Source organism: Oryctolagus cuniculus, chromosome 12, assembly GCF_051225735.1.
Source record: "Oryctolagus cuniculus isolate XC-2025 breed Fujian yellow rabbit chromosome 12, ASM5122573v1, whole genome shotgun sequence".
NCBI lineage: Eukaryota > Metazoa > Chordata > Mammalia > Lagomorpha > Leporidae > Oryctolagus > Oryctolagus cuniculus.
This window is the reverse complement of record NC_142878.1, coordinates 9,388,828-9,410,362: the sequence shown is the minus strand read 5'-3', so window position 1 is coordinate 9,410,362 and position 21,535 is coordinate 9,388,828. Positions and strand designations below refer to the sequence as shown.

The 21,535-nt window shown below is 41.4% G+C and overlaps 1 protein-coding gene across 18 annotated transcripts in view; it reads right to left on the bottom strand.

Moving 5' to 3' along the window:
- Window positions 1-21,535, bottom strand: part of MEF2A (myocyte enhancer factor 2A) — a 152,246-nt gene that overhangs the window by 19,216 nt on the left and 111,495 nt on the right. For all 18 annotated transcript variants that reach the window (XM_089311163.1, XM_089311162.1, XM_051822954.3 and 15 more), the window contains one exon: window positions 8,894-9,081. In XM_089311163.1, coding sequence (XP_089167289.1) covers window positions 8,894-9,081 — 188 coding nt within the window. The remainder of the gene's footprint in view (window positions 1-8,893; window positions 9,082-21,535) is intronic.

The window sequence follows — 21,535 nt, the reverse complement described above, 5'->3', positions numbered from 1 at the left end:
CTTCCCAATTTGTATCCCTTCGATTTCTTTTTCTTCCCTAATGTCTCTGGCTAAAACTTCCAGAACAATATTGAACAGCAATGCTGAGAGTGGGCATCTTTGGTTCTGAATCTCAGTGGGAACGCTTCCAACTTTTCCCCATTCAATAGGAGGCTGGCCATGGGTCTGTCATAAATTGCCTTGATTGCATTAAGGAATGTTCCTTCTATACTCAACTTGCTTAAAGTTTTCACCATGAAAGGGTGCTGTACTTTATCAAATGATTTCTTTACATCTATTGAGATAATCATATAGTTTTTAGTTCTTCAGTGTGTAAATGTGATGTATCACACTGATTGATTTGAGACTGTTGAACCATCCCTGCCTACCAGGGATAAATCCCACTTGGTACGAGTGAATGACATTTCTGATGTGTTATTGGATTCAATTGGCTAGTATTTTGTTAAGGATTTTTTCTTTTGAGACTTAAAAGTACTTATTAGAATCAAGGACCTCCAGTCAGAGTAGCATGGAGAGGGGGTTTCTAAGAAAGAAAACCCAAAGGGAACTTGTGGCAGTTGGCTTTAAGTACAATTTCGAAGGAGAAAAAAACTTGACAATCAGATTGGCATTCAATTACCAGGCAGAGACAAAAACCATCAAAAGACCCCATTTATAATTCTCCATCCTGTCTGGCCTGCTAAGGGCGGGATAGATAACTTGTTTTCAGAATAACTTGTGAGCTCTGGAGGAGCTCATGCTATTCTCATAGTAATTTGGAGATTCCAAAGGAAGGAGGGCAGCCTGTGTGTTCTTGCTAAAGATGATGTTTTGGGGAAGGAAGCCAATATTTTACACCCAAATTCCATTGGGATCCCCTGACTATCTGTTAACCCATCTGACTCCTCACATTCCCTCTTCCCGAAGATGGAACCCTAACATCTGTTAGTGGGAACTGGGCAATGATCACTCTGATTGCTTCATGCTGAAAAGGGGTGTCTTTGGGAAGAAAAGTCAAGACAGGGTTCCATCAAGAGGTGGCTTCTCCAGGGTTGTTGAGGACTTTTGTGTCTATGTTCATCATGGAAACTGGTCTGTAGTTTTCTTTGAGGAATGAAGGTGATGCTGGCTTCATAGAAAGAATTTGAGAGGATTCCCTCCCTTTCAGTTGTTTTGAATAGCCTGAGAAGAATTGGAGTTAGTTCTTCTTTAAATGCCTAGTAGAATTCAGCAGTGAAGCCATCCAGTCCTGGGCATGGTATGACTTCAGTTTTTTTTTTTAATTTGCTGAGACATGCTTTATGGCCTAGCATGTGATCTATCCTAGAGAAAGTTCCATGCACTGGTGAAAAGAATGTGTATTCTGGAACTGTAAGAGGAAAAGTTCTGTAGATATCCGTTAGATCCATTTGGTCTATAGTGTTGTTTCCTTGCTGATCTTCAGTCTGGCTGATCTGTCCATTGCTAAAATGGGGTATTAAAGTCCCCCATTACTATTGTATGGGAGTCTAAGTCTACCTTTAGATCGATTAACATTTATTACAAATAGCCAGGAGCCCTGTAATTAGGTACATATGTTTGTTAGTCACATCTTCCTGTTGAATTGATCCCTTAATCATTACATAGTGCCCTTCCTCATCTCTTTTAACAGTTTTTGTGTTAAATTCTATTTTGTCTGATATTAGGATGGCTACACCAGCTCCTTTTCGGTTTCTGTTAGCATGGAATATCTTTTTCCATCCTTTTACTTTCAGTCTGCGTAAATCTTTGTTGGTACAATGTGCTTCTTGTAGGTAGCATATAGATGGATTTAGTTTCGTTCAGCCAGTCTATATCTTTTAACTGGAGAGTTGAGGCCATGTACATTCAAGGTGACTATCGTTAAATAATGACTTGGCCCTACCATTTTCCCATAAATATTCCTATTGTTTACTTTGGATTTCCTTTGTACTTTTACTGGGAGATTTTCTGCTTTCACCTTCTTTCATAGTGATGACCATGTTTCTGTGTAGCACATCCTTAAGCATCTTTTGTAAGGCTGGACAAGTGGTAACAAATTCTTTCAATTTCTATTTGCTATGGAAAGTCTTTATTTTACTTTTGATTCATGAATGAGCACTTTGTAGGGTACAGTATTCTAGGTTGACAGTTTTTTTTCTCTTCAGACGTGGAATATATCTCGCCATTCTCTCCTAGCCTGCAGGGTTTCTGATGAGAAGTTCACTGTGATTCTAATTGGAGATTCTCTAAAAGTAATCTGAAGTTTCTCTCATGCACATCTTAGAATCTTTTGTGTTTTACTGTGGAGAGTCTGACTACAATGTGTCGTGGTGAAGATCTTTTCCAGTGATGTCTATTAGGAGTTCTATGTGTTTTCTGTAATTGGATGTTAGTTTCTTTCTCCAAATTAGAGAAGTTTTCTGTAATTGTTTCACTAAAAAGACCTTCTAATCCATTCTCTTTCCATGCCTTCAGGAACTTTCTAAGACCTGTAAGTTGGGTTGTTTTGATAGTATCCCATAAATCTCCAACAATGTTTTTTACTTTTCTTTTTTTTAGTCTGACTGGAAAGCGTCCAGAGATTTGTCTTCTAACTCAGATATTCTTTCTTTTGCCTCACCAGAGCTGTTGTTATAGTATTCCACTGCAATTTTTTTTTTTTTTACAGAGTTAGTGAGAGAGAGAGACAGAGACAAAGGTCTTCCTTCTGTTGGTTCACCCCCCAAATGGCTGTTACGGCAGGTGCGCTGTGCCAATCCAAAGCCAGGAGCCAGGTGCTTCCTCCTGGTCTCCCATGTGGGTGCAGGGCCCAATCACTTCGGCCATCCTCCACTGCCCTCCTGGGCCACAGCAGAGAGCTGGATTGGAAGAGGAGCAACCAGGACAGAATCCAGCATCCTGACTGGGACTAGAACCCGGGGTGTCAGTGCCACACGTGGAGGATTAGACTAGTGAGGCGCGGCGCCGGCCTTCCACTGCAATTTTTATTTGATCTATTAAATTCTTCATTTCCTTTTTTTTTGACAGACAGAGTGGACAGTGAAAGAGAGAGACAGAGAGAAAGGTCTTCCTTTTGCCCTTGGTTCACCCTCCAATGACCGCCGCGGCCGGCGCGCTGTGGCCGGCGCACCGTGCTGATCCGAAGGCAGGAGCCAGGTGCTTCTCCTGGTCTCCCATAGGGTGCAGGGCCCAAGCACTTGGGCCATCCTCCACTGCACTCCCTGGCCATAGCAGAGAGCTGGCCTGGAAGAGGGGCAACCGGGACAGAATCTGGCGCCCCGACCAGGACTAGAACCCAGTGTGCCGGTGCCGCTAGGTGGAGGATTAGCCTACTGAGCCACGGCGCCGGCCTAAATTCTTCATTTCTAATATTTTGATTTCTCTTTAAATCTCAATTTCATGGAAAAAATTTTCATTCATGTCATGTATGAATTTAATTCGTGGATTTGCTTCTGATTACTTCTAAGTAATCCTACAATCAATTTTTTGAATTCCGTTTCCAGCATTTCTTCAATTTCTTCATCTTGACATTCTAATACTGAAGTGTTGCTGTGTTGCTTTGCGGATATCACTTTTTCTTCCTTGTTTCTTGAATTGCTGTGTTTATTTCTTGGCATTTGAGAAGTTGGGGTTTTTTACCCCCTGTGATGACTTTTATCTTTGAAGTATGCTTCTGTGGCTTAGTGGAGTATCTGGCGTTTCAGTGAATACCCAGAGGCATGTGCTGGGTGTGGCCAGGGAGCTCTGTTCAGTGCTCAAGGGTGAGGTGAGTGTCCAAGGTGACACCCAAGTTGGGCATGTTAAATCTCTCATTCTTTTTTTTTAATCAAAGGGAGGTTTGATCAGCTCTGTTGGTATAGTCTCATGCTCACCTCCTCTCCTCCAAGGAGACCAATGTGTGGGTGCTAGCCCCAGTGGGTATACTAGTCATCTGCACTGCCACAAGAACCACACAAAAGAGCTGTGCAGCCCTTGGTGTGAGCACCAATTCCACAGCAATGACCCTCACTAGGGAATCAAGGAGCCCTGAGTGTGTGGAGCTGCCCACAGTGACTGCCCAAAGACCTAGCCACACCCTGCGCCCTCCTAAACAGCCACCGTGTTTTCACAGTCCTAGTACACAAGGCTTCCACAGTCATAAGCACCCAGCCTTCTGTCAATTTTCCTACCCAGACACAAGCTGGCATAGCTGTTATGTGTGTCCAAAATAGCACCCACACTCTCTCAGCTAGTTACAGTATGCTGGTGCCGGATGGTTGGGGAAGAGAGAAATGTGCCCCCTTTTTTTCCCCTCTAGGTTGGCAGGCAGACTGTCCTCCCACATGGCTCCAAGCAGGACTCATGCCAGGCTCTTTCTGCAGCTTTTCCCCAGTGGCTTGGGCTGCTGCAGTCTGGTCTCACTTCACTCTCCAAAGCTGGTGCTGAGGCTCTTGGCTGCTGGGGTCCTAAGGTGTGCACATCCACAACCTCCACATGGATCTGCAGTGTCTCTCTAATTTGCGTGTAGTTTCCTCTGCAGTTTTCTCCCTAACTCTTCCCTGAGATTGGACACTCTCCAATTTTTTTTTTTTTAAAGTATCTTCCCCTAGACTAGAGAAGTAAGCTCCCTCCCTATTCCACCACCTTGGAGTCCTCCAAGCAACATTTCTGTACTGCAGACAATATCTTTTAATTCAGATATTTAGAACATATTTACTATAAATATTGATAGAGCTGGATTGAATTCTATCACCATGCTATTTCTCTTCTATTTATTTCTATTCTAATTCCAGTCTTCATCACTTGTGAAGACTCAAGTTTTTCCTGATATTATTGTCTCTATGCCAAAATAGTTTGAATATTTTTTTAGAATAGATCTAATAGCAATAAATTCTCACAATTAAAAAAAATATTTATTTGAAAGGCAGAGCAGGACAGAGAGGGGGAAAGAGATTTCATTTCCTGATTCAGTCCCTGAATGCCTACAATAGGCCAGGCAAAGCCAGGAGCCCAGAACTCCATCAGGTCTTCCATGTGGGTAGTATGACCCCAAGTACTTGAGCCATCATCCGCTATCTATCAGGCACATGAGCCGGAAGCTGGATCAGAAGTGCAGAATGGCTGAAACTTAAACCTGGCACTCGAATATGAGATATGGATGTCCCAGGAGACAACACCATTACCTGTACCCCAACCATGTAATTTTTGTTGAAGAAAGTCTTTATTTCTCTATTTCTGAAAGGTATTTTGTTGTGTGTAAGTTGAGAGGTTTTTTTTTTATATTTTAGCACATTAAATGTTACTTCATTGTTTTCTAGTTCGTATAATTTCTGAAGAGAAATATTATGTTAATTATTACATTTTTCTGTATGTACATGTTTCTTTTCTTCAGCTGTGTTAAAGATTTTTCTCTTTGCCTTTTGCAAATATCACTACTGCCACCACCATATACAGATTGCTACAAAGCAATAGTTGCCGTAGTGATATTTACCCTATTTGGTATTTTTTTTCTTAATATAGTATGTTTGCTCTGTTTTCTCTCCTTTTTCTTTTTGGAATTCTAATTACAAATAAGTCACACCATTTGATAAACTCCCACAGCTCCTAGGTATTTTGTTTTGTTGTCACTCTTTTTTTTTTTTTTTGATTTATTTACTTATTTGAAAGGCAGATTATTAAAGAGAAGAGTGCTCTTCCATCCACTGGTTCACTCCCCAAATAGCTGTAACGGCCAGGACTGGGCCAGGCCAAAGGCAGGAGCCAGGAACTCCATCCGGGTCTCACAGATGGGTGACAGGGGCCCATGTATTTGGGCCACCCTCTGCTGGTTTCCCAGGCTCATTAGCAGGGAGCTGGATCACAAGTGGAGCAGCTGGGGTTTGAACCGACACTCCAATATGGGATGCCAGCACTGCAGGCAGCAACTTAATCTGCTACACCTCAACGCTGGACCCTGGAAATGAATTTGACCCTTACTTTTACAATGGTCACCTTCAACATATACAAACTTCATATTCTTCTGGAGGTACGGATTAGTTTGTCAAGGATCCTCCCACCCCTCCCTCATCCCTTCCCCGTGACTACTGCATTCTCTATTTCAAGCCATTTCCTTTGTGCTATGCTGCAGGCTGTGACCCTCAGTTACTCTGCCACGCTCATGGCACTGCTCTGCACCCAGCTGGACTTCCTGCTCCTTCACCAGTAGTTTAGATATTTTTCCTTTCATCAGAAAAAAGGGTTTCATCAGTGTCCTAAGAATAACAATGCTTCTTGTCACCTCCTCACAGATTTAAGGCCTTCGTTGTACAGAAAAGAAAGGAAGCAAAACTTGCTTCCTCTAATGCTAAGTGACTACTCTTCCTCTCTTTCTCAATTGCATATCACAAGGCAGACTTTTTCAAGACATTCCCAATTTCTTTCATGAACACTCAGTGAAAGAGCCTACAAGAAAACACAAGACTCACCTTACATTTCTACCCCCAGGCATCTCATATGGTTCTGCTGGTGCACACTTGTCCTCTAGTAATTCACTAACACCCTAGCTTGACCTCATCACCTGCTTCTTCCTGTGCCCTGCCCAAAGGCCAAATGTAGTCTCTCCCACACTATGTCTCTCTCCCTAGCATCTGGGCCTGCTGGATGCTCTGAAATCTCCCTACTACAATAGGTTCAAGGATAACTGAACCTGCCACATGCCCAAATTTTTTTCATTAGACAGTTGGGAGCAACACATTTTTCAACTTTCTGTATCTCTGAATGAAAAAGCACTTTTTGTTTTTTGATGCAGAGTATAAGACTTAAAAAGAAACTAAGATTCATAGGTCCTGGGACTGGGGCTGTGGCGAAGTGGGTAAGACTACTAGCTACAGTGTCAGCATCCCATATGAGTGCCAGCTTGAGTCCTGGACACTCCACTTCCAATCCAGTTCCTTGCTAATGCACCTGGGTAAAGCAGCGGAGGATGGCCCAAGTGCTTAGGTCTCTGTATCCAAGTGAGAGATCGGGAAGAAGCCCTCTGGCTCCTGGCTTCAGCCTGGCCCAGCTACAGCCTTTGCTGCCATTTGGGGAGTGAACCAGCAGATGGAAGACCTCTGTCTCTCTGTAACTCTGCCTTTCAAAAAAAAAAATAAATTTTAACAAAGAGACAGACAGACACAGGTCCTGCCTGTATTTCATACCATCTTAAAGAAATAATAATTTGCAGCTAAGTTTCCTCATTTCTATAATCACAATCTAATTTAGAATCAAATGAAACAATACATATTTGAAGATATTTTGAAATCTATAAGCATTATCTGTTGAAGTTATCTGTTGAAGTTGAAGCCATCCAATCACAGCCTATTGCCAGTCAGGCTCTTGTTGCCAGGCAGTTTCTGAAACCATCCAATCACAGCCTGCTGTCAGTCAGGCACTGTTGTCATGTGGTTTCTGGAGCCATCCAATCATGGCCTGTTGCCAGGCAGTTTCTGTTGTCAGCAGCCATATTGGCATGATCTTCTTACCTCAGTGGCCATCTACCACATGACAACAGAGCCTGACTGACAGCAGGCTGTGACTGGATGGCTTTGGAAACTGCCTGGCAACAGGCTGTGATTGGTTAGGGCATAGGCCGCCCCTTGACCGGATTGGCTGCCTTGGCTATATAAGCAGCTGTAGCAACTGAAATAAACGAGTCTGCGGGCTGCTTGCCTCAGGCCTGCTTTCACCCGACTCCCGGGGTCTGTGTGGTGACTCCGCGCCTCTTGTCCCCACCACGCTCCTCCTCTCAGGAACGAATCCTCTCAGAATGAATCAACCTCAACATCTATCCAAATACACAATTAATTTCTAAGCCTGAGAGCATGACTTTCATAAACGGCAAGTTTAGCAGCTGCATAGTAGGAACAGCTTCCAGGGTATCACTTCGTGGGCTAGTGGTTAAACAGCTGCCAAACTAAGAACAACTTTATAACTTGTATATATTCTAATTTTCTTCTACAAGAGTCTAAGAGAGATAAACATATTCTACTCTTCATGAACACAGATGTAGGATTCAAAAGCAAATGAGGCTACAACTGTATGACACTGTCAGAGATGGAAAGGTATATATGTATGCTTGCATTCTTTATAGAACGTTATTTGAGAAGGAATAAGCAAAGAAAATTATTTGGAGAGTAATTCATTCAAGTTTGTTTGTATGCATTCTTCCCTATTCTACAAGAGTTTATTTGATATGTAGAATTTTCTAGCAAATAAGTGTTTCACAGAGAAGCATGTAACAGATTAGTGATAAAGTATGTAAAGTATAATAAAGAAATAAGTCATGTTTAATTTATAAATTTGGGAATGAGCTCTTGCAGCCAAGATTATAGCATAGTAAAATTAAAATTAAGCATAACAGCCTCTCTACATTTAACTTTAATTTTAAATAACCATTAAGCAAATTCATTTCCTCTCTTCCCATACTCTGATTTTTGGGCATTTAAAATATACCTGTTTCTTCAAATGCCAAGTATGAATAATCATTAGGAAAAATTGTGGATTATGTTGAGGTATAGAAAACTTCAAAGGAACATATAGACCACATATATATTATGCTTTAAACAATGGGGGTGGGGACTGTGGCACAGCAGATTAAGTCTGCTTGGGATGCTGTCATCCCATATCAGAGTGTGGATTCAAGTTCCAGCTGTTGTTTCTGATCTAGCTTCCCAGTAATGCAACGAGGGAGGCAGTCACCGACAGCTCAAGTGCTCAGGCCCCTGCTACTCACATGGAAGACCCAGCTGGAGTTCCAGGTTCCTGACTTCAGCTTGGCCCAGCCCTGGCTGCTGTAGCATTTGAGGAGTGAACCAGCAGGTAGAAGATACACTTTCTCACTCTCTCACTTGCTCTGCTTTTCCAGTAGATGAAAATAAACATTTTTAGAAGAATTGAAGAAAGGTTCAAAACTTACCAGTGGAGGCATCATGCCCTTGCTTGAAGGGGGGATGACAACTCGAAGATCTGGTTTTCGACTGTTCATTCCAAGATTGCCACCACCTGGTGGAGGAGGAGACTTTGTAGGCATGACTTTGCCTAAACTATTCGCACCAGTAGTTCCAATCAAATTTGGAGAAGCTCTTGAGTTTACAAATCCATTACCTGAAAAAAAAAGAAGTATCATTCCTTAACATGAGAAGACTCACAGGAACCTGCATTGTGGCATAAAGGGTAAAGATGCTGCCTGTGACACTAGCATCCCATTTGGTGCTGGTTTGAGACCCAGCTGCTCTACTTCCAATCCAGCTCCCTGCTAATGCGTATGGGAAAGCAGTGGAAGATGGCCTAGCTACTTGGGCTCCTACATTCACATGGGAGACGCAGAAGCAGCTCCAGACTTCTGGCTTTGGCCTGGCCAAGCCCTGGCTGTTGTGGACATTTGGGGAGTGCACCAGCACATGCAAGATCTCTCTCTCTCTCTGTCTGTTCCTCTCTCTGTGTAACTCTGGCCTTTCCAAATGAATAAATAAATCTTTTTAGAAAGCTTTTATTTAATATAAATTTCATAGGTTCAGCTTTAGGAAAAAAATAAATCAATCTTTAGGGGAAAATAGCTTTTATCTACTGCAAAGGTAGACACACACCACACTGGCATAAACATACCAACATTAGACATGTATAGGATATAGGCAAAAGCAACACAACTAAGGGTAACCATGCAAAATTTATAAGAAAATACAAAGCACTGATCACAGGTGTGACAGCTTAATTAGGGAAGCATTTGAGGATCAACTACTGAGCAGTTTGAAAACAGAATGACACAAGAACAAAGTCAGGCACAATGGATAAACATGGAAAAAAAAAAAAAAAGAGTGCTAAGGCCCGAGTCAGGACAGGCAGGCAAATCAACCTGAAGAAACCAGAGCTCCAGGCCCCAACTGAAGGAAAGGGCAGCTCTATCTGTTCTGCTCTTTTCCCTTTACTACTCACAGACAGCAAAAACAAAACTTGAGAAATCACCAAGAATAAGTGCACACTAGGTGAGATGTACACAGACATCACGTTAAGGACTAACAAAAAGCTGTATGCTTAACACAGGCCTAAGATTATTCTTAATAATCTCACTCTGTGACGACTGTATTCTGAAAAGTGAAATGATTTGCTCCAAGAACTGAATGTATTAATGAAAACAATACGATGGGGGGGGGGGTGGTTACTGTTGTGGTACAGTGGGTTAAACTGCTACCTCCAAGGTCAGCATCCCATACTGGAGCACCAGTTTGAGTCCTGGCTGCTGTTTCTGCTCCAGATCCCTGCTAATGTGCCTGGGAGGGCAGTGGAGTACTGCCCCCAAGTGTTTGGGCCCCTGGTACCCACATGGGAGACCTAGATGAAGTTCTAGGTTCCTGGCTTTGGCCTAGCCCGACACTGAACCATTGCAGCCATTTGGGGAGTGAACCAGCAGATGGAAGATCTCTCTCTCTTTCTCTATCTCTCTCCCTCTCTCTGTCACTATTCCCTTTAAATAAAATAAATCATTTTTTAAAATGACATACTTATTTTTGAACAATGCAATACAAAAGCTTTTCAAGTAAAACAGGATGTACATCACTGTATTTTTTTCATTTTAATTCTATGTAAATCTCTTGAATGGAACAGAAATATGATTAAGCCTATTTACAATCTATGTCACACCTAGCAGTTTATAAAGCATTTTCAGTAACATTATTATATAATGAATAACGTCAACTAATAAATATACATATGAACTCTAAAGTAAAAAAAAATAGGACTAGGAAGAGATAAGAATATTTGTAAAGATAAGCTGCTGAAGAAAAGAGATGCTCCAATATATCTATTTGATTATAAAGTACCTAGAGTTTAAGAAAGAAAAGGTATTTAGGTGAGTTATTTATTGGAGAAACTAAAAATTAACGCTTTGGCAGTATGACACAATTAACTTTGCTGGATCCTGACCATTACACTTTCAAATACAATGAAGCACAGAGGAGCGAGGTCAGCCATGGCACTGAGGAGCTGTATCTCCCCAGGCTGTCACTCAGAACCTCAGGACTCCTTCCACATGTGGTTTTGTTCTCCCCTTTCTCTCAGGCTCCTCTTGCTTTCTCCAAAACTTTTACTAACTGACCTTCCAGTTTTCATTCATTTATTTAATTTTGCTGTGGGGGCTGGTGTATTTCAGTTACCCTTACAAAGCCATTTCCTGCCTACTGCTCCTATTACTGTGAAGGGGATGTGTGTGTGTATTAACTCTCACTGAATCTCCCTTCACAACACCAGAGGACAAGTTCCTGCATCCTGTCAAACTTCAGAAAGCAGTGCTGTGAGAAGCTCCCCCTCTTCCCTAGGCCACCTTCTGTGGAGGAAAGCTCATCCAGGAGCTGGGCAGAGGTCACTGCTCGGACATCAAGAGGTACCAACCAGGTATGCAATAACTGTATGCAGAAATAGGAAGATTTATCAGAAACTTCATATTGCATAGCAATATGAGGAAGAAAGATTTTTTTTAAAGACTTCAGTTATTTATTTGAGAGGTAGAGTTACAGTCAGACGGAGAGACAGAGAGGTCTTCAATCCATTGGTTCACTCCCTAAATAGCCGTAACGGCTGGAACGGAGCCGATCTGAAGCTAGGAGCTTCTTCCGGGTTTCCCACACAGGTGCAGGGGCCCAAGTGCTTGGGCCATCTTCTGGTTTCCCAGGCCACAGCAGAGAACTGGATCAGAAGAGGAGCAGCCAGGACTTGAACAGGCACCCATATGGGATGCTGGTACCGTAGGCGGTGGCTTTACCCACTACGCCACAGCACCAGCCCCTGGAAGATTTCTTTTTTTGATTTGCACTCAAATCTCAAGGGTAAAGCAGTATTTCCCCTGAAAAATAACCCATCATCAGGACGCATGAGTATTCTTTTTCCATGTGAAGTCTATGATACTTCTTAGCTACCATAGAAACCGTGAGCATCAAATTAAAAGAGTGAAAGTCGATCTAAAAGCACAATATTTCTTAGGGTAAGGTCAGTCTGCAGCAGATAATGATTACAGGATGATGTAACCATTTGGTAACTTGCCAAGAGGAAGCCAGAACCTCACATGCATGACTTGCTATTTTGCTACTGAATGTAGTAAGGTACTGTGCCATCCCTGCTTCCGGTACCATTTTTATGACACAGATGAAGGTACTGTTGAGACAGACTTTTGAGGCAGATGCTTTCAGAAAATAACTCATCCTGCTACAGCTTACACATTTAGGAATTAAAATATTTACTTTAAATGAATAAACCCAGTTTATTATGATTATTATTGTGTTTTCAGTTTTCATAGTAATTTAATACCCTAATACAAATGGGGTACAAATGCACACAAACTGTATATCAACGCCTCGAGAAACTTAACAAATTTATCTCAATTACAGTCCTACAGTCACAAGGGAAGTCATTCAGTTCTATCAGTCTAGATCCAATTTCAGAATATAAATCACATCAAACTGAAATAATGCAAGTACTCTCTGTCCTTAATAACACTCTTGTAGACAATGATGTCATTAATATTTTTACTATGAGTCCACTTCAGAAGTTCAAACTGACATGCAAACTTCAAAGGATTCTGAAAACCTCATCCAAGGGCAAGTGCCAAGAGCAGATTTTATCGTATGAAGGTACTTTTAAAAGTTTGTAGAAAATATTTATATGAAAAAATTATGCATGGACCTAGAAAAATTTTAATTCATTTGCATGAACTCTCTGAAGTATACTTTGATTTGACAAACTTTCATAAAATCTGAGAAATATTCTGCTGATAAGCAAAAGTATGTATTTTAAGTTTTTAAATTGTCATTTCTATAAAGAACTACTTGAAATTTCTGAAACTAAAAAATGCCATGCTTTTGAATAACTGATGAAATACTTAATTATTGAAAATTCCTGAATGACAGAATGGATTCTGCGCATTAGAATTCACAATCCAGGCCGGCGCCGTGGCTCAATAGGCTAATCCTCCACCTTGCGGCGCCGGCACACCGGGTTCTAGTCCTGGTTGGGGCGCCGGATTCTGTCCCGGTTGCCCCTCTTCCAGGCCAGCTCTCTGCTATGGCCAGGGAGTGCAGTGGAGGATGGCCCAGGTGCTTGGGCCCTGCACCCCATGGGAGACCAGGAAAAGCACCTGGATCCTGGCTCCTGCCATCGGATCAGTGCGGTGCGCCGGCTGCAGCAGGCGGCCATTGGAGGGTGAACCAACGGCAAAAGGAAGACCTTTCTCTCTCTGTCTCTCTCTCTCACTGTCCACTCTGCCTGTCAAAAAAAAAAAAAAAAAAAAAAAAAAAAAAAAAAAAAGAATTCACAATCCAAACAGATAAAACCCGTGGGATCCTGCTGCCGCTTCCTGAATAGTGTGTTCTCTCAGCCTCCCCAAGGCAGGCAGCACTCAAGAGGCAGCAGTGCTTCTCCTATTTCAGAGACTTCCTACCTGCTTGTAAACCATGAGTTGACACATGCACGGCTTCAATGTGAATGACTCTTAAAACTAGATTTCTGCTCTGTCTCCCCTAATCTTGAACCCATGTTCAACCACCAGGTGCCCACTTGCCCCTAGATACCTTCTGTCATCTGCACACAACCTGTTTTAAACGCATCCTACTGTCTTCCTCCACTAGCACCACCCCACCTGCACAGCGCCATCGAGCTTTGCTTGTACTTTCTTAGTGCCTTTCCACTTATCTGTCTCCTGTTTTAACTATGACTGCTATGCTTACAATGCAAATCCTTTTTTAACCTTCATTAAACTCTAAACAGTTCCAAGAGCTTCTTGAGCCTTTCCATTTCTAGTTCAATATATATTTTCCTTTTTCTTAACATGTTTTATAAAAGTGAAGTTGCTAAGATTTTACTTTATGATTTATAAAGTTAAAATAAGTTAAAAGGCATCCTCAAAGTAATCTGAACTACTGCATAAAATGAGTATTAAATGCAAACTTTCAGTAGAGAAATATATCTAGTAAATCATGGTCAAAAAAGCAGATTACCAGTATAAATGATCCATACAACTTACAACCTGTATAAAGCTGTAAGGTATGGCCGGCGCCACAGTTCACTTGGCTAATCCTCCACCTGCGGCGCCGGCACTTGGGGTTCAAGTCCTGGTCTGGGCGCAGGATTCTGTCCCAGTTGCTCCTCTTCCGGTCCAGCTCTCTGCTATGGCCCAGGAGTGCAGTGGAGGATGGCCCAAGTGCTTGGGCCCTGCACCTGCATGGGAGACCAGGAGGAAGCACCTGGCTCCTGGCTTCGGATCGGCGCAGTGTGCCGGCCGTAGCAGCCATTTGGGGGGTGAACCAACGGAAAAAAGGAAGACCTTTCTCTCTCTCTCACTGTCTAACTCTGCCTATCCACCCCCCCAAAAAAAAAACACAAAGCTGTAAGGTTTGATTTGCACAGATAATATCATAAAAGGAATGCAAAAAAATATCAAGTAACATGGAGAAAATAGAGAAATGTTTTAATTTACTGCAATGATAATGTTATACTTTAGGGGCATCATGTCAATACAGCATCACAGCAAGTGCAGGAACTGGAAGAGAGGGAAAAACATATTCCCATCATCCTGCTATAATTGGTTTGGATTTCATCCCTCCTTCAAACCTTTCATGTACGTATTTTTGGCAGAGTTTAAAATCACATCTAAAAAGGAATTCCAATTTTATTTACTGAATTTTCATACTGTTGAAATTGTTGATGTCTTCCTATTATTCATTACTATAAATAAAGTTGCAATCAACCTTATATATTCTAATTTACTTTTTAAAATAATTTTTATTTCCCAAAAAACGATTTGGAGGATGCAAAGTAGGTGACAATTACCAGACTTTGCCACATCACCTCATGAAACAAGTCACTATGTCTTTTTTTTTTTTTTCACTTCCCTTATCTTTTTTTTATTTGACAGGTAGAGTTATAGACAGTGAGAGACAGAGAGAAAGGTCTTCCTTACATTGGTTCACCCCTCAAATGGCTGCCACGGCCGGCGCGCTGCGCCGATCCAAAGCAAGGAGCCAGGTGCTTCCTCCTGGTCTCCCATGTGGGTGCAGGGCCCAAGCACCTGGGCCATCCTCCACTGCTATCTCAGGCCACAGCAGAGAGCTGGACTGAAAGAGGAGCAACCGGGACTAGAATCGGCACCCATATGAGATGCCGGCGCTGCAGGTGGAGGATTAGCCAAGTGAGCCACAGCTCCAGGTCCTCCAATTTACTTCTTTAGGAATTCCCAGAAAATGGGATTCTCAGAAAATGGAATTATTTATAAAAAAATTTTTATAAATACTGAAACATCTTGCCAAAACCTTTCCAGAAAGCCTGTTATTGAGCTCATTACGGCTTCATCAGCACTACATGTCATAAAAAGTGGTGCTAATTGTGAATTAATAAATAACTGATAATTTGTTTTGCTATTTTGATTTGAACTTCATTTTTACTACCAATGATGCATGTTCTTTTCAATCCTTAAAATACCAACAAGTCTGGTTTCTTTTTTAATTATATATTTAGACATAACTAAATATTCATCTATTTATTAAATATATCCCTGTTGTTTATATATTTTCTTATTTTTTCTCTTAAGAATGAAGACAGCTGGGTGGGTAGCCCAGATGTTAAGATCCTGGATGAAATGCCAGCAGTCCCATACCTGAATATCTGGTTTCACTGCCCTGTCCAGCTCCTGACTCCAGCTTCCTGGCAATGTGCTGCAGTGAGTAGTTGGGTCCCTGCCACCTACATGGGAGACCTAAACTGAGTTCTTGGCTCTTGGCTTTAATCTGGCCCAGGTCTGGCCATTGTGGGCATTTAGGGAGTGAACCAGGTGAAGGATTACTAATCTCTTTCATCATTTTGTTTTTCTATGAGGAAAACTGATTATCTCACATTAAGACAACTGGGGGCAGATGGTTGCTTCAGTCGCCCAACACTGAGGACCCAGAGTCTTTCCAGACTTCCTTTTTGTCATCCGTGGCTTGCTGGTCTGAACTGGCTTGTTTCCTGATCTCCACGACAGGTACTGCCACATGTAGACAACAATGTCTATAAACACTCAAAAAGGATGTTGAGTGCTGAGTCTTTCTGTGAGTATGAGTTGTCCACAATGGTTCTCTCTCAAGATACTGGAATTACTAGTATAAATAATAATACAATGCAAATTACATTCTCTTATAATTTTAACTGTCTTCATATCTGTGGCTGTAGTTTTCTTATTATATTTAGTGTACTGTATAAATTTTTAAACTTTCTTATTGCTAATAATGCATGTACAGAAAATGCACGAAACAAAAACATGTAAGTCAAGGATTTGTCATAAAATGATCCATATTACTACCAGTCAGATCAAGAAAAAACTATTCCCAGAATGCCAGGAATCTCCATAATTAGGCCCCAAAACACGACCAGAGTCCCACCTGAGCAGTAGCATGACTTCTACATTAACTTCTTGGTTTTCTTTATAGTTTTGTACTCTATCTACATAAGCATCCTCAACTCCATTGTTTTATTTGCCTGCTTTCCAGACTTTATGTAGAGACAACCATTCAGTATTTGCATCCATGTTAATTAGGCAGTTTCTTTATTGTCATTGCTGGATAGTACTCTTTGACATGAACGTAGCATTATTTACTTATCCATTCTCTTGTTGATGGAAATGTTGGTTGTAACAAATAATGTTGTGTACATTCTTTAACATATTTCTTTGTACTCAAGGTGCATACTTGTATTTTTCTACAGCAAATGATTCAAAATACTGGCCCACTGAACATGTACACCTGCAACATCAGTAGATAATGCCAAAATGGTTGCAACAATTCATATTCCTATCATCAGTGTAGAAGATTTTTTTCCATGGCTTTCTCAATACTTTGATATTATCGATTTCATTTTTTAAAAAGGTTTATTTTATTTATTTGAAACAGTTACAGAGAGAGGTGGAGACAGAGAGAAGTCTTCCATCTGCTGGTTCACTCCCCAAATGGCTGCAATGGCTAGAGCTTAGCTGATCTGAAGTCATGAGCCAGGAGCTTCTTCCGGGTCTCCCACATGGACGCGGGGGCCCAATGACTTGGACCATCTTCTACTGCTTTTATAGGCCATAACAGAAAGCTGGATTGGAAGAGCATCAGCCAGGACTAGAACTGGCGCCCATATGTGATGCCGGCACTTCAGGCCAGGGCTTTAACCTCCTGCACCATAGCATTAGCCCCTATCTATTTCATTTTAGCCATTCTTACAGTTGTACAGTAACTCTGTGTGGTTTTAATTTTGCATTTACTTAAAGGTTTATTTTTTATTTATTTGAAAGCCAGTAAGAGAGAGAGTGGGATAGACAAGAGAGATCAATTCTCCATCCACTGGTTCACTCCCCAAATGTACCCAATGACTAGAGCCAGGCCAAGCTGAAGCCAGAAGCCAGGAGCTTTTTCCAGGTCTTCCATGTAGGTGCAGGGGCCCAAGCACTTGGGCCATCTTCCATGGCTTTCCCAGGTGCATTAGCAGGGAGCTGGATGGGAAGTAGAGCAGAGCAGCCGGGTCAGGAACCTGTGCCCTTATGGGATGCTGGCATCACAGGTAGCACTGAACATACTATGCCATAATGCCAGCCCCTAATTTTGCATTTAAAAGACTGAAAATAAGCATCTTCTCAAATTTATTAGACAGGTAGATATCTTCTTCTTGAAGTGCCTTTGTGAGTGTGTTCTTACGCCTATTTTAAAAATTGGGGTTTCCTGGCCAGCGCCACGGCTCAATAGTCTAATAATCCTCCACCTAGTGAAGCCGGTACACCGGGTTCTAGTCCTGGTCGGGGCGCCGCATTCTGTCCCTCTTCCAGGCCAGCTCTCTGCTGTGGCCTGGGAAGGCAGTGGAAGATGGCCCAAGTACTTGGGCTCTGCACCCCATGGGAGACTAGGAGGAAGCACCTGGCTCCTGCCTTCGGATCAGTGCGGTGCGCCAGCCGCAGCACGCCAGCCGTGGCGGCCATTGGAGGGTGAACCAACAGCAAATAGGAAGACCTTTCTCTCTGTTTCTCTCTCTCACTGTCCACGCTGCCTGTCAAAAAAAAAAAAAAAAAAAAAATTGGGGTTTTCTTTTTCTTGTTGGTCAGTAGGTATTCTTCATTGAAAAGCCCTCTAGGGTGTTTCAAAAAGCAACTATTTATGATGCTTTTAATGAATGAAATTTTATAATTTTAACACAGGCAAATTAATCAATCTTTATTTTACTTTACTTTATTTCTTATTTAATATTTTTTTATCCTGAGTTTATTCAATGCTTTTCCTAACAATATCAGTAAAAACTGATACGGTTTAAAGATAAATTGAAACTCTCTAGAACTGGCCTACCAGAACCTTCTAAACCAAGACTAATATACTAAGTTATTATGCATATTATATATAAAATCTTAAGACAATTAGAAGTAGAAATCCATGTTTATACGACAAATAAGCATTCTTTTCCATTACACAAAGAACACAGGCAAAACTGATATACATGTTGAATCATAAAAAAAGTAACAGGACATTTCTGGTAATTTAATCCCAGCAAGGTAATTAGTAATAAAACAATTCAGCTAGAAAACAGTATCTTAAAGAAAACTGGATATTTGGAATTAAGAAATACACTGCTGGGGCCAGTGTGCAGCCCAGAGGTTAGGCTGCTGCCCACGGCACTGGCATTCCACATTGGAGTGCCGGTTCCAGTCCCAACTGCCCAGCTTCTGATGCAATTCCCTGCTACTGTGCCTGAGAAGGCAACAGACAATGGCCCAAGTACTTAGGTCCCTGACACCCATGAGGGAGACCCAGATGGAACTCTAGGCTCTTAGCTTTGGCCTGGCCTCCACCATGATGGCTATGTAGGCAATGAACCAGCACATGGAAAATCGTCTCTCCTCTTCTCTCACTCTGCCTTTCAAATAAACACAACAAATCTTTAAAAAAAGAAATACACTTCCAAAACACTTCTAAGTCAAATAAATTATAATAGAAATTAGAAAACACTTTGAATTGAATGTTGATGGAAATATATTTAATTGCATTAGATTTTATAAGGAATCATTTTTAACTCTATATTTTTCTACTTCAGTAATTTCTGCTTTTATCCTTGCACTTTGTTTGTACTTACTTTAGGTTTAACTTGCTGTTTGTTTATAATTTCCTGAGATACAGGCTTAGCTCAGTTTTTCTTAGCCTTCTGCTCTTAACAGTTTACAATTTCTCATAGTACAGCATTATCTATATATTATGTGGATTTGGCAGAGCTTCCTTGAACCTGTGGCTTGTTTTCTGTGAGGTCTGCAAAACCATAATTATGTCTTCAAATGTTGCTTCCACTCAGTTCTCTCTGTCTTGGCCTCTTGTGACTCCAATCTAATTTTAGACCCTCTAACCGTATACTCTATGTTTCACCCTTCTTTCTAATTTTCCATCCTTTTGTGTCTCCAAAATCTTGGATTATTTTCTTATCTTTTAGTTTATGAATTCTCTTATTTTCACTGTCTAATATGTTACTAAATCCATGTTAAGTTCTTAATGTTACATTTTTTTGTCTAAAATTTCCATTTTTAGAGTTTCTGGTTGACTGTCAAAATTCTCAATACTTTCTTTATCTCCTTGAACACGGTAAACCATGTTATGTTACAACTAAAGTCTGTGCCTTCAAATTCTGGATCTCCTGGGAAATTGCTTCTATCATGCACTTCTACTGCAGGTCTTCATTTACGTTTTAGGCTTCTGAGTGTACCTAGCTAGTTTCGTTGTGCCAAGCAGAAATAGTAAGTCCCGAGATGGTGTTTAATTCTTACTCTGCTAGAGATGATTTGCCTTCCCAGTCCTCCTGGGGCCCCAACTAACAGAACCCCACAAGCTAATGTCAAGAAATGGGATGATGTAATTATCAGAAGTGGCAACTAAGAGGAACGATTTCCCTCTGATTCATTTAGAGCCCAGCCTTTTGTGGTCTCAGTTCAATGTGAGAGAAGTATATCTGGCCCTCCCAATTCCTGGTGGGCCCTGAACTTGTAATTTCATTGGAGTTAAGGGACCATATGGGAAAATATACATAAAATGATATGTGGACAGGCAAAAACTAAAATAGTTAAAAGAAAATAAACTTTAGAAAATTAGATAAAAGAGTAGCAGCTCTAATCTATAATTAATAAAACCTCTATGTATTTTCCAGTTAACTGTTAAATAAGATACAATGATAGATTTTATCTGTTGATTTCTTTTAAAACAGCATGAATAGTGACAGGTATGAATTAGGCATTTAGTCCTACTTTATGTCTCTATGAATTTCATAACTTATTTCATTCACTGATGTCTTATTGTTCATTGACTTCATCATTTATGATTAAGTCAATCAATCATCTCCATAGCCTTTTTTTTTTTTTTAAAGATTTATTTACTTGAGAGGCAGAGTTACAGGCAGAGCGAGGGAGACACAGAAAGGCCTTCCATCTGCTGGTTCACTCCCCAAATGGCTACAAAAGCCTTAGCTGGGCTGATCTGAAGCCAGGAGCTTCTTCTGGATTTTCCATGTGGGTACAGGGGCCCAAGCACTTGGGCCATCCTGTTGCTTTCCCAGGTACATTAGCAGGGAGCTGGATCGGAAGTGGAGCAGCCGGGATGTGAACTGGCAACCTCATGGGATACCAGCACCCATAGTAGGTATAGTAGGTTAAGGCAGATGCTTAACCTACTATGCCACAGCACTGGCCTCCATAGTTTTCTTTTCTTTCTTTTTTTTTTTTTTAATTAGACAGGCAGAGTTAGACAGTGAGAGAGAGACAGAGAAAAAGGTCTTACATCTGTTGGTTCCTTCCCCAAATGGCCGCGACAGCCGGCACTGCGCCGATCCGAAGCCAGGAGCCAAGTGCCTCCTCTTAGTCTCCCATGTGGGTGCAGGGCCCAAGCACCTGGGCCATCCTCCACTTGCCTTCCCAGGCCACAGCAGAGAGCTGGACCGGAAGAGGAGCAACTGGGACAGAACCAGCGCCCAGATGGGATGCTGGCGCTGCAGGAGGAGGATTAACCAAGTGAGCCGCGGCGCCGGCCCCTCCATAGTTTTCTTAAGGCAGAAGCTCCTGGTATTTTTGTGGAATTAATGAGTAGAATATATGGTTGGGAATTCTTCCCTATAAGTGATCTGTTTCCAGATATCTCTAAGGAACATGCTATATCTGAGCAAGGCAGGAATTCTTGCCCTTGTTTTCATATAACTATGATGGTAATTAATGATGATCACATACTACAGAGGCCAAGATGACTTACAGTGATGAAAACCAAAAAGGCTACAGTTCACTTTCATAACTTCGTTGACATCTATGCCATGCTTTTGTAATGTTAACATCACAATCTATGTTTACTGGTACTTCAGGACTGGGAAGACATGTGTTTAAACTGAGACATGTGTTTAAACTGCTACATCTTGAGAAGTTCCTAAGAGCAACAACCTATTTGTCTGCAACTGTGACAAAGCCTGAGTGTTTTAAATATATTACCACCAAAGCTGAAACTTAAGACAAATCTCTCAATTCTGTTTGTATCTCTAGATATAGCAGTTTGCTAAT